This window comes from Stegastes partitus, unplaced genomic scaffold, assembly GCF_000690725.1.
Source record: "Stegastes partitus isolate 25-593 unplaced genomic scaffold, Stegastes_partitus-1.0.2 Scaffold1152, whole genome shotgun sequence".
In the NCBI taxonomy this organism is placed as follows: domain Eukaryota; kingdom Metazoa; phylum Chordata; class Actinopteri; family Pomacentridae; genus Stegastes; species Stegastes partitus.
The window spans coordinates 277,604-290,664 of NW_007578883.1; the positions used below are offsets into that span (position 1 = coordinate 277,604).

General features: G+C 42.1%; 3 protein-coding genes across 3 annotated transcripts in view; all 3 read right to left on the reverse strand.

Annotated features, from left to right (window-relative positions):
- The window catches only part of LOC103368428 (diacylglycerol O-acyltransferase 1-like), a 15,110-nt gene extending 14,104 nt beyond the window's left edge, over positions 1 to 1,006 (reverse strand). The window contains exons 1-3 of the mRNA XM_008296809.1: positions 876 to 1,006; positions 423 to 510; positions 289 to 329 (exon numbers count right to left, since the gene is read on the reverse strand). Coding sequence (XP_008295031.1) covers positions 289 to 329; positions 423 to 510; positions 876 to 1,006 — 260 coding nt within the window. The remainder of the gene's footprint in view (positions 1 to 288; positions 330 to 422; positions 511 to 875) is intronic.
- Positions 1,007 to 3,512: 2,506 nt separating this feature from the next.
- On the reverse strand, positions 3,513 to 7,676 carry polr2c (RNA polymerase II subunit C). The gene is made up of 9 exons (XM_008296805.1): positions 7,508 to 7,676; positions 6,740 to 6,789; positions 6,456 to 6,524; positions 6,290 to 6,342; positions 6,053 to 6,181; positions 5,186 to 5,237; positions 4,930 to 5,098; positions 4,781 to 4,855; positions 3,513 to 3,992 (listed from the first exon to the last, which is right to left on the reverse strand). Exons 1-9 carry the CDS (start codon positions 7,591 to 7,593, stop codon positions 3,848 to 3,850), a joined length of 828 nt encoding a protein of 275 aa, XP_008295027.1. The 5' UTR covers positions 7,594 to 7,676; the 3' UTR covers positions 3,513 to 3,847.
- Positions 7,677 to 8,809: 1,133 nt separating this feature from the next.
- coq9 (coenzyme Q9 homolog (S. cerevisiae)) overlaps positions 8,810 to 13,061 on the reverse strand; it is an 8,583-nt gene continuing 4,331 nt past the window's right edge. The window contains exons 5-9 of the mRNA XM_008296806.1: positions 11,857 to 11,941; positions 11,682 to 11,786; positions 10,408 to 10,563; positions 10,160 to 10,213; positions 8,810 to 9,146 (exon numbers count right to left, since the gene is read on the reverse strand). Of these exons, the coding sequence (XP_008295028.1) occupies positions 9,111 to 9,146; positions 10,160 to 10,213; positions 10,408 to 10,563; positions 11,682 to 11,786; positions 11,857 to 11,941 (436 nt within the window). The 3' untranslated portion in view covers positions 8,810 to 9,110. The remainder of the gene's footprint in view (positions 9,147 to 10,159; positions 10,214 to 10,407; positions 10,564 to 11,681; positions 11,787 to 11,856; positions 11,942 to 13,061) is intronic.

Here is a 13,061-nt window from a genome sequence, read left to right on the forward strand (position 1 = left end):
GCTGCCACCGCCGTGCTTCATCATGATGCTGCCATTTTCTTGCATCCATCTCCTGACTTACGCCTCGTCAGGTTAAATCTAATTTACAGCCAGTTTTTCATTTTAAAACAGTGTTTACATGTGACTTTACAGACCTTTAAGATGCACAAAGAAGCAGCTACATCACACACTGAAGGCCAGAGAGAAACACCTCCTCCATGCCTTCAGTCATGTCCAGAGGATATTTTCTTTTTAAACCAAACAAGATGTGAAAGTGTACAAAACACATGCATCCATATTCACACTTACTGTATGAAATTCTCCAAGAACAGGTGAGCATGAGTCAGGACCTGTAAATGACAGAGGCACGAAAAAGAAAAGGCACATTTTAAATCCAGTCTACTGTCTGTTTCAGATGATGTGTTGGGCGGTGAGGAGCTGACCAGCAGGATGATGACCCAGTTGAGGATCCCTCTGTATCCGGTGAAGCTGCTGTTGGAGCTCAGCAGAGAGTCTTGGACGCTGTGGCAGCTGCACAGAGACACTCGATTCAGTCCAAGTTCAGACGTGAAATCCAGGAGAACCACTTGAGTTTGTCTAGAATGGAGGCAGCGTTGTTGTGCTTCATCGCTGCTGCATCAGATTTGGTGGAATCACAGTCGAGAACTTTACGGCTCGATAACATCAGTGACTCATTTGTTATTTACTCTTTCATTTATATTTAAATGAGCTGCTGATGGAGAAAGGGAAACTCTCCAGTGTCTGATCCACAGAACCTGCAAACACCGGCAGTACCCTGAAAGAAGACTTTTTTCAGCAGGACTTTTATCTCTCAAGAGATTTTTTGCACTTAAATAAACGCTCCTCCTCTTGCATCACACAGACACAGAACTCACCACAGCAGAGACGCATAGGGATGTTCTGGTTCGCCGGTCGGATCAGAACCGGGATCGGCAGCGCTGTCACAGAGGTTAGCAGCGTCGTCTTCAGCCGAGGACGAGGAGAACCTCTTCCTCATCGTGGCCATCTCTGAGCCTGAGGCTTCGTCCACGCAGGGCAGAGATGGTTGAATCCACTGAAACAGAACCAGAACCAGGCGGGTTTTCCTGGATGGACTTTAAAACTAAACGACAGAAGCTTTAGTGTGTTTGTTTTCCTCATGCCCCCCTCTTTGATAAAAACTCTAATCCAAACCCTACTTTTATGAACAACAACTTTTCAACAATATTAATTTTAATTTTCGTTTGTCCTGGAAGTGTTCCTGATGTTCATCGTAAGTTTGCTGCAGAGATATTTTAAAATACATTTTTGAAAGTTTTCTGTTATTTTTACAGATTTCCCTGTTTTGTTAAATTACAGATGACATCGAGTAAAATGAGTAAAAGTAATCATTTAAAATCTAGTACATGTACTTATTTACATGTTTACACATAGTAATGAGCTGACCATGAAATTACACATTTTTAACGTATTTAAATCAGCTGAAAACATAATTATTTAACATATATTTGCTGGTATTGTCACAGTTTTTGCAGCTTTTGAATGTCACAGTATTACAGTGTTTTAATATATTTGCATGAACACCTTTGCTGTCAGTGTTTCACCTTTTTCTTTTTCTTTTTGTTTATTGCCTGTACTTTCTCCATCTGCATGTGATGTGCAACCTTTATTCCCAGTGAAGCAGTGGTCCAGGCCGTGCAGGACAGAGAGCGGATCATTTGCATGCAGGCTGCATCTCCTTAAACCCGGATGTATAGGCGACCTCCTGTCTTCTCTCCAGGAGGGACGCTCCAACCAAATCTCTGCAGTAAACCGCCAATTTTACGGCGTTTCGCTCCCATGAAGAGGCACACATGTAAAAAGACAAAACTTTACACTTTCCCCGAGCGTCATGGTCAGTTTAGGTGATTTCGGCCTATATGTTATGTAATTATAAGCTTTTACTTTAATGAAAAATCACAATTGAGTCTCTCCTTCTCTCGGTAGTTGGCGGTGTGTTGTGATTGTTTAAAGTTGAAGACTATTTAAAGCTGATTGGTAGATGCCATATATGCCGAATCAAAAAGCTGCTCCACGTATGTCAGTGCACATATGTTAGCTTTTTAAAAAATGCGTGTTACGGTCGCTGGTAATAAAATAAATCTTAAATTGGCCGAAATCTGAATGGAGTCCGGTGCGACCTTCTGCATGGACAGAGAGCGGCTCACCTCGTCATCCTCCGCATGGCAGCATCTCTAGCAGGTCGGCATCTGTCAGCATCCGCAGCGTTTTATTCACTGTCGGAGAATCTTGATTCATAAAGAAGCAGGAGGACCTCTGCGTCCATGTGATGAGTTCAGTGTCGCGCTGAATAGACGCCACTAGAATAAATAAAAAGCCTCTTTATTGGAAGCATTCAAACAAAAAGCCTCCTTCAGGGACCTTTCTGCAACGTCAAAATAAAGGCTGGGAGGCTCATATTCAGTCAGATTATTGTGCCTCAGTTATTATAAGTGTTTTTGAGTTGTTTTTTTAAAACTTGGATTTAATCTGGTCTCGGTCATTTATTGTTCCACACTTTCCTTCTGGTTTCTGAGATAAATGAGATTAATGTAAAACTTCCATAAAAAAGAATTTCACAGCAGACAAATTTAAGCTATTAGTACGTTAATAACTATTTCACAGTTATTTACCTGAAATGTACAAATAACATAAAAACAACCTATTTTCGTAGCCTAGTTAAGCTAGGTTACTTAGCTAAAGGCTAATCTATGGTAGGCTACTTCGTTACAAGCTAAGTAGCTAAAAGTTGGTTTTTTTTTAAATCTATCTTTTATTTTATAAATGTGTGTCTTAAACATAGATGAATCAAACAAAGTCACATGAATTTCACTGAAGTCAAAGACCACAGTTACTGTTGCTCTGCTAACCTAAGCTAGGCTACTTAGCTCATTTCCCCGGAGTCAAAGCTAGCTGCAGCTACAGCGAAGTCAGGCTACTTAGCTAGGCGCTACATAGCCCAACTTCATGAGCAGGCATCCCTAGTTCATTTTGAGTTACATTTTCGATTTTAATATGAATAAATTCCGTTGCGTCGTTATTTATGTGATCTTACAAACCAAACTACTAACCTGTAAACCGTCAAATTAGGTTTTTAATCAAAGAAACTTGATGAAGCAGATAAATTAGCTTTAGCTACCACTGGCTTACTTGCTAGCTGTAAGGGCCGATTGTTTCTCCTTTAATATTTATTTATTTATTTTAAGGAATACCAATTGTTTATATGAGGTAAAATAAATAAATAAATGTTAGATACCAATAATTAGTCATCTTTTAAATAAATATGTAGATACTGCATTTTCTACAAGCCTTATGAATGCAGTTCTAAAGGTGTTAAGTTTTGTTTTTTTACCTAATTTTCTGCCTTTGAAGCATTTTGAGAAAGCCCTCCGTTATATTAGACTTTTTAAATGGCTTGTCTAGTCGTTTAGGAATTTGTACTTGTACTGAACCCACTGAGAACCTAAAGGAATATTTAACAAATGAACACAGCGCTCCTTGAAAACAGATTTATTTAAAAAAGGAGCATTTAACATAATAATTAACAGTTTTACGTGTTACACTGACAGCAAAGAAAAAACAAGTTTATATCAAACCACCTTCCTGTCAGACAGTGACCTCGCATTACAGACGCGTGCAGACAGCTTTAGTTTCAACCACTGATAGAATTTTACACTTTGCTGCCGGAGACACTGAAAAATAAATGAAACCGAGTTCATTGTTGTGGATAATCTTTAGACAGTAATCAAAAAGGTTCACCGATAACAGATGCTACAGACAGAACACAGATCTGAGGTCAGCATGCAGATGAACAGCGGTGCTGAGCTCTTCAGTTGATGGTGAGGACGTCGCTCTGGATCTCGTGGCTCAGCTGCGTCTGCAGGTCGCTCAGCTTCTTCTTGAGGACGGCGAGCGCCGACATGACGATGGTCTCGGGTCGGAGAGAGCCGCACGACTCCACGTTGTAATAGAACCTGTAGGTGAAAGAAACGCCGCAGATGAGCTGCGTTCAGGGTCGATGGATTCAAAACGGATGTTTCTGCACCATCTCAGGTTTTGTTAGGTTTCATAAGTGTATTTATTTAGGACCAAAAACTAAATTCAGTAAAACATTTTGGCTACATGTCGAGAATTTAAATGTTTGTAATTTCACCCTTAATGGGAACGTTTTGCTGGGACGTCATTTAAGGGTTCATAACTCCCACAGACATGAAGGACACGTGCACCACAGCTTCCAGCAGGTCTACATGAGCAGAAGGCTCCAGCTGTGGTCAGATCAGTTGTTATCAGCCCTTATATTGGCCCCATACAGACCTCCATGAACAGCTGTTTGTTTCCTACCAATGAGTCCACAGCACTGTCTGTCAAAAGAACAAAAAACTGGAACCCTGACCTGCCACACATCAGACTCTACTGGTATCGAGGCCTCACCAGTTGGTAAAATGTCGACCTGAGACTGTATTTTTAGTAGATCCATGTATATACACTTACACAAACTTTCTGGGGATCAGTACCAGCCTGGATTCTAAATTTTGCACCTAATTTTCAAGGTCCAATAATTAAAAATCCGTCCTCACCACATTTCATGGCTGGTGCTGAGCCTATCAGGAGGCTCCCCAGCTTTTTCTTTGAGTGTAAAAACACAGAAACCCCACGTCTCAAAATTCAGCTCAAACATTTCACAGAGCTCAGGTTTGTGTCCAAATAACCGATAAGCAAACTCTGAGCAACAACGGACCTTTTTTACAAACCATGTGCTCACCTTTCTGGCTTTCCGTTGGGGTCGTAGGGAGCCTGAACCTCGTCCTCTTCAATCTCTGAGTATTCACTCTTGGGCCTGAGAATCACAGTAACGGCTCATGATTCAGTCACTGATCCATGGTATCATTCAGCACTGAAGTGAGAACCTACCACTCCTCAGGTCGTGGGTAGACCGTGTGTCTCAGCGCGTTGTCTGGGTCGTACTCGAAGGACACGCCCGCCGTCGGGTTCCACTTGGCGTGTTCCTTACCGAAGCCCTTCTTGGCGTACGCTCTGAGCCGGAGCTCCTGACCTTTACGGAGCTTCACCAGCAGAATGTCTGTTTTCAGGAGGCCACAGGAGGATTAAATCAAAATCTAGATTTAAAAAACACCAGTGGTTCCCTCTGAAACAGCTTCACACTCACCGTCCTGCTCAACGTAGTCATTGGGGTCGTTGTCTCGGTTCCTGGAAGTCACCTTCAAAACAAAAGTACAACAGTCAGCTTCTTCTGCTGCTTCCTCATGTAAGTAACCGTAAGTTAACACTTCACTGAATAAAATAACAGCCTTTGTTTCAGTTTCCCCTCCAGTCAGGGTTCAGCAGATGGACCTTCAGCTCCATCATGGTCCTGTTGGTCTCCATCAGTCTGAACATCTGGACGCTGCAGCTTCACCTCATTCTGATGAAACTGTTCAGACTCTGTCGGGTTCCACAGGGATCAGGAGGGAACAGAACTTTAAGTCCAGACACTAGTTCTCAGTTGGACTGAGGTCTGGACTCTGACTGGACCTCCAGAACTTCACCTTGTTGTCTTTAAACCATCTCTGTGGAGCTTTGGCTGTTTGCTTCGACTCATTGATGGAAAACAAGTCTTCTCCACGTCCCAGGTCTCCTGCATCAGGTCGTCCTCCAGGAGTCGTCGGTGTCTTGGTGGCCTCCCTCACCAATCTCCTTCTCCAAGAAGATGTTCAGTATCTTGGAGATGTTCTGGTATCGTCTCCTGACTGATGCTTCTCAACAACCTTTCCACAGAGTTCTTGGAGGGTTCTTCAGTCTTCATGGTGTAGTTCTATCCAGGAGTTCTGATCCACCAGAGACTGGACCTTCCAGATCCTTATTCTACAATCACTGAGACTCATTCACTGACCTCAGATGATGCATTTAACTAATTTAAAGGCAGTGAATACAAATACAGCCACTTATTTTACATGTTTAATTAATTAACAATGTTTTTAATAAGTCAGTTCTCACTGAGACGTGACCGAGGCTAGTGAGAGGAGGAAGGCCTCACCGGGATGACTCTGGGGTTGGTGGAGAACAGGTCTCGTGACGTGACGTGTCGCGTCTGGTCCTCGGTGCACCGAACGTCCAACGTGAGCTCCACCGAACACTCGGGACAGAAATCATCACAGGTACAATCCTGCAGGACGAGCAGAGGCAGACCGGAGATCAAGGAAAGACAAAGACGGTGCAATGATCACCAGAAGATGACGTTTAACAGTCACCGAGCATCCCGACGGCTACTCACTCTGGAATACTGCATTTTGTCCACAATGTCATCGCTGGTGAGCGGTATGAGGCCTGACAACACAGAAGACAGAGTTAGTTGCAGCAGCAGACTTCACACCTGGTCCTACTTCAGCATTAGAACCAGACTGCACTCATCCCGCTGATCCAGACGCTGTGATACAGACCCACTCTGTGAGCGATGAACTCATCGTGCAAAACCGATGAATTGGCATCGATCTGGATCCAGTCGATGGCTGGAAATGAGGAGATGCAGGTTATTCTGAGTCTCAGACTTCAACACAGACTGCAGTGTTCCAGTCCTACAGAAAATCAACCAAGTTTTCATTGTTATGTGTTGTTTTGTTTTTTTAGTTTTAGGAACAAAAAAATCATCAGAGTGCATCAGTTTAATCTAAAAGCTTCCAGAAGACATTAATCCAGTCTACGAGGTCATTAACGGCTCCTGTACCTATTGTGGGAACTTCTGACATGAAGACACGACGGAGCGAGTTGGCGACCCTGAGAACGGAGAAACATACTTAATGAGACAAGGAGGCAACAGCAAGAGCAATAAAATGTGTTTCCTGGGATGTTTGAGCTCCATCGTACTGAAGGCTGCATCCTGACACACGTCATCACTACGACATACAGCAAATGTTCAGTCAGATCCATACGAACAAATCACCAAAACAACTGAATTATCACATGTGAGGACAAGAGATGCTCATCGATCGTGAAAACAGAAGCTGCTCACTGAGCAACACGTCAGACTGCATACAGGTAGACACATGGATCACCTGCACGGGACCAGTGAAGTTATTTTAATTAAACTGTGAAGGGAGAAGGCTGACATGTAGCTCTGGGGATTTCTAGCTAAAGCCAATGTAGAATAAAAAACAGAAACTAATCTTCACCGTATCTGATCCATCTCTACACAACTTTATTATCATTATTGTCATTTCTTCCTAAACTGAATTCAAGCCTCAATAAATAAAAGATTTAAACTCTGAAGTATCTGAGTCTGTTGCTAATATTAGCTAATCTACCTTCTACACACACACACACACACACACACACACACACACACACACACACACACTGGACTTTAACGTAGTTCTATCGCAGTGCTTTTAGCGGTTGGTTCTGTATCGTGTCTGTGTTTTGCTGCTCGGAACCACAATGGCCGCCTCCGGCTCCTCACACAGCCTCTCTACGGACACACCGAGGCGGTACTTACGCCAAATCCGTGTTCTCGATGACGAACTTGACATTTTCGTCCGTCAGTTCTGTGATTTTCACCGTCGGCTGGTTCGCATACGGCATCCTTGGAGCTAAACAAGCCGAGAACTGAACGAAACCGCCCGGAAACACACACACACTCTGCTGCCGCTGCTCCGGCTGGAAGGCCTCCGCGGAAACATTTCTCGGCTGCTGATTGGTCAGAAGTTAAAACCGCGGTCAGTGATTGGCTAAAACAAGATGAGAAGGCGGGTTCATATTTAACATCCGGGTTAGAATGCCATCAGCTTCGTTTTCAAAATAAAACGATTTCCCGCTTGTGGTTTACAATAAAGTTTGTTTGGAATTTTTGGTTTGACTAAAAACAAACAACAAATATGGTAAGAGTCCAATTTTTAGAATATTTTTTTCCAGTAAAAATCAAAAACAAAACTACAAAAAACTATTATTTTAATTTTGTATTTTTTTGTATGTTTGTAATTTTTTTTATTGATTTCCGTGATTTGAAAGCTCCAGTTGAGAACGTAATCTTTAGCTGGAGTCCTGATTTAAATTCCCTTTATGCAGAAGTTCAAAAAATTAAAATTAAATGAAGGTACAAACTGCTGGACACGTTTTAGTGTGAAGAAAACGTGAACAGTTCTGCTCAACATTTCACTTTTGTTTGCTATAATTCAGTCATTCAGAACAAACAAATTGATTAACGCACGATAACTATTTAATTGAATTATTAATGCTTTTAAACAAAATGCCAAAAAGTGCAAATGTGATAATTTTCTTGCGATAATAATTTGCAGTAAAACAAACCTTTTGCTCGCACTTAATGATTGTTCATTGATTTAATCTATTTTTTATAAACCAAATGATTATTTAAGAAAGTGATAAGTGATGAGAATAATTACTGGTCGATGGATTTATGACATTTACTCTGCAGTGAGTGACTCTTCCAACAATTCAAGACAAACAACACGATGAACACACAACTCCTTTATTAAGATCAGTGGCTCATAAAAAAATCAACTATTCTAAAAATAAATTTGTGTAATTTTTTAAGCAAAGTAACACAAAAACAGTTTGAGGAGATTTTTCTTGCTTCTTACTCATTTCAGATTTTGTTTCTGCTTCAGAAAATCAATGTTTTTTTCACTGATTTCTGCTCTTTTACAGATTAAACTAAATTAATCAGGGAAGTAAAATCAAACAATTCTTCTCAGGATTTAACAAAACAGTGACTTAAACCAGGAAAGTCTTCACAATAACGGATTTAAACTTAACTCAATAAGTCAAGAGCACAAGCTGATAAATATACAACAACTACTTTATTGAACTCTGACGTGATTCAACCACAGATCGTGCTCCTTCTATACAAAGGATGAAGATGATCTGAGCAGGAGAGTGAAATCTTGGACAGTGAGACGAAGCAGAACAAAGCCGCCGCCGGTCCTGCAGGTGAGCAGACGGACACGTTACTGAATAAAAGCCCCAATTCAAAACCTCAGAGACATTTATTACAGTCAATCAGAAATACGAGCAGAAAGAAAGTTGATCTTCAGCTCGCGTTGTAGGTTCGGATGGTCGGTGTGACGGAGAGTTGCTCCACATCATCGCCTCTGGTTGATTCCTGTGAGATTTTTCAGCTGGAAAACAAAAGTATTTCATATTAAAGTATTCTATGTGTTTAGTTTTATTGTGACCTGCACGTGGTTCAGATTCTGCTTTATCAGTTTCTTTGTTAATATGAGCTGAAGACAGAACTTTTCCTCATAACCACAGAACATTGGATCTAACTGTTGAAGATTCTGAATCAACGACGATATGAGAAATAACAGTGAAAGTTTCAGGATTTTATTTTGAACGGTTCCTGAGATGTTGCTGCTGAAACAGCCTCAAATTTTAACATGTGGAAAAAATACGTGCAGAGTTTTTTTTTTGAGTGTTGTGTCATCTTCATGCTCTGGTTCTGATCCAACTCCTCGTCTTCAGCTTCATCTGCTGCAGAGCTGTTCATCATCAGAACCCTCCAACTACAGAGAAGACGCTGTTCTGCATTAAACCCGACGTTCAGGTGCTGCAGCTTCATGTTGCTGCGCATGTTTCCTTTGCTTTTAAAGTGACATTATAAAAAATAAATAAAAAGAAAAATGAAAATAATAATAAAAAATAAATTAATAAAAAACTATACACACACACGCATATATATGTGTGTGTGTGTGTATATCTATATCTATATCTATAATAAATCTATAATAAAAATAACTGGTTATTATTTTTTATTTGTCTTTATATTTCTACTTTTATCAGCCTTTTCTTTTAATTGCCACATTATTTTTTTTTTTTGTTTTATTTATTCTTCATTTTATTTCCACTTTTATTTTATTATTCTTTTATTGATTTATTTTTGCAACACTGCCGTCTATAGTTCTCATAAAGCAGACTGACGTCAACAAAACAACTTCTAAATAACGACAATAACCATCGAAGCTTTTCAAAACAATCTCGACATTTTCACATCCGAACGTTGCTGAAGCGTTTGAGGAAGAGTTTCAATGTTTGATTGTTTTTGGTCCAAGTCAACCTGAGTCCTGCCTGATGTGAAATATGAACCTGAGGGTGAGTTAATGAAGGAATAACGAAGGAGGAAAGGACTCACTGTTACAGCAGCTCCCATGAGCCCCTGCACCACGGCGTCACCGGTCGCCTGCACCTACACAACACAGAGAAACACACAACTTACAACACACGATACAGGAAACGGGTGAAGAGTCACCTGACTCCCTTCACTCTGCACCACTCGCTCAGTCTGACTTTGCTGCGACACATTCAGGACGACAGCAGCAGAAGGTTGTCCTTCAGTCTGAGCTCAGTCGTGTGTTTATTCACAGGCCGGTCAACCTCTACCTGCTTGGCTGTGCCGGCCATGTTGACCACGTCCTGGATGCGGTTGTCCAGGAAGCTCCAGGTGTCCTGGAAGTCCGGGGAGGAGTCCTGCAGCATCACCAGCTCGGTGGTGTTGTAGATCCCCGTCAGCACGGCCCGCTTGGTGTACCAGTTCATCTGCAACACAGACATCCACACAGAAACACATCAGACAGTTAATAAACCCTCTGGGCTCCAAGCAGCAGGTTCTGGGCTTTGGTTCTTGTTGTTTGCTCCTGTCTCATTTCTCTTCACTGGTTCTGAGCCATGCTGCCTTTATTTATCGATCCAGAATGATTTATTTTCCTCTCAGACAATCTCAAATTGTCCAAAATGACTCAAAAACATGTTTGTAATGACTTCAAACTGGTCCAAAGTAACATTAAATGGTCCAAAATGACTCAAAAATTGCCCCCAAAAATTTGAAAACTCTGCAAAAATAACTTAGAATGAGCTAAAAATGACCATTTTTGAGTTGTTACGAACAATTTCACTAAAGTCAGGCGAGTGTTTTGTCATTTTGGACTATTTTTTGCCTTCAGCGCGGGAGGGAAGAGGAACTTTGTTTTTTTACATTTCTTTTGCTGTTTGCAGTCTGTCAAGTGCAGAGGTTCAGTGAAGAGCTTAAAAAACTAACAAATGAGTTTATCTGTCATCTACTAAACTGTATTTTCTTTAATGCAGATGAACTTTTACGTGTTTTCTGTTGAGCTCAGCCTGGTTAACAGACCGAGGTTTTCCTGCTGCTGATGGCGGCTGTAGGAGCCACGAATGAGTTGAAACATGAAGAGAATGATTTTATATCACTAATAAGATGATGACACGGTTTATATTAATGTATAATTCTGATTATTAGTGGGAGCTGGTCACATGGTTCAGGCTGGTGAAGGAGAGGGTTAGAGGGATGCCGTATCTGTTGTTGATCGCTGTGAGATTAATTTAGTCGTATCTTGTTCACGTTATATTAAGTTGACCTTTTTTCATTCTTAAACTTGTGAAACATATTTTGGATCTCAGCGAATCTTCTGCTCGGCGTGTCGGACAGAGCGCTCGGCCCAGCTTCATCCTCTCAGCTCTTTAGTTTCCTTTTAATGAAGTCGCTAAACGGAGCTTCCTTCAGACTCGACTGGTGTCGGTGGGGGAGTAACCTGGGCGGTGGCGGGCCGGATGGAGTGTGGGTGGTGGTGGAGGGGGGACAGGAAGGTGTGATTGGAGGTGGAGGTGGAGGAGGACGGAGGACGGAGGGATCCACTCACGTCTGTGGACCGGTCGCCGGCGTAGTACCAGATGTCGTCCACCATAGAGGACAGGTGCTTCAGGCTGTCGGGGATGTTGTGGGGCAGCAGCAGGATGCTCATCGCCTGCAGACACAAAGCCCAGCATCAGGTGTCGGCGTCGGCGTCGGCCCACCTGCAGTGCAGGTTACTGTACCTGAGGCCAGGTCTCCATGTAGGGGATGTACATCCGCAGTCGGGTCTCCACGGCTTCTCTCAGGAAGTCGGCCGTCTTCTTCTGCCTGATAATAAGAGCACATAATATTTATGGAGCGCTATTCCAGGTACTCAGAGACGCTTTACTAAGCAGGTAACAACAAAACAAACAAACTAATATAATGACAAATAAACTAAATATAACGGGAGAGGAGGATTATGAGTCGTAGGCAGCGCTGAACAGATGTGTGACTGTGATCGGGTTTCTCTGCATCCTTGATTTTTGGCCTTTTGTCCACATTCAGTCAAACTGTTTGTTGTCGAGTGCGAACAAAGACCTGGATCGGTGGAAAACTCTCAGCTGTCATCTCCAGGCAGGTTTACGGTCGTTGGTCTGCTCTGGTTCTTTACGCCTCCACCTCTATTACAGCCTGTCATCTTACACAGTCTGTAATCCTGCAACGAGCTGCTTCACCAGAAACCACAGAGAACACTTTATCCTCTGATGTTCTCAGCTCTCCAGACAGCCCACGGTCTTGTCTGTCCTCCGTGAACAGCAGAGGGTTGAACTACGGAGCCAGTTCAACATGTCCAGGCTTTCTTTGCTAATCAGACTTCCTGCTTCACATAGAATACACCACATGACTCTTCTGCTTTAACTAACAGGTTGTTTTAATGGAGAACAATGACGAATATAAAGAATTATGAGGGTAAAAAGTGCTGCTACTGCACATGGTGACGACAGGAATGCTGGTAGAAAACTGTTCAACGTGTTCATATATTAATTGTACTGATGAATGCAGCTGATTATTTCTGCACATCAAAGCTGTTAAACTTTAACCTTCATACTTTTAAACCTGATCTGGTGCTGAAGCTCATTCAGGTCTGACTCTGTCCCAGAATGCAGGAAATCACTTTAACTTTTGGCCCAATCAGAGTGAATGAATGTTACTGATTGGATGTTCTCCATGTTGTGATCAATACCAGCAGAATGATCCATGTTCTGATCCGTTCTATCAGCTGCAGCAGCAGCAGAGGAAACGGGCCTGACAGCAGATCAGAACCAAACATTAAAACATATTTATGTGATTTCTGCATCGTCAACTAAATAAACGTCTGGTTCCCATGGCAACGTGATGTTTGCAGTGTGATGCTGTAGCTCCACGGCTTCATTCAGTGATATTAGTGACACACAGCTCAGCATGT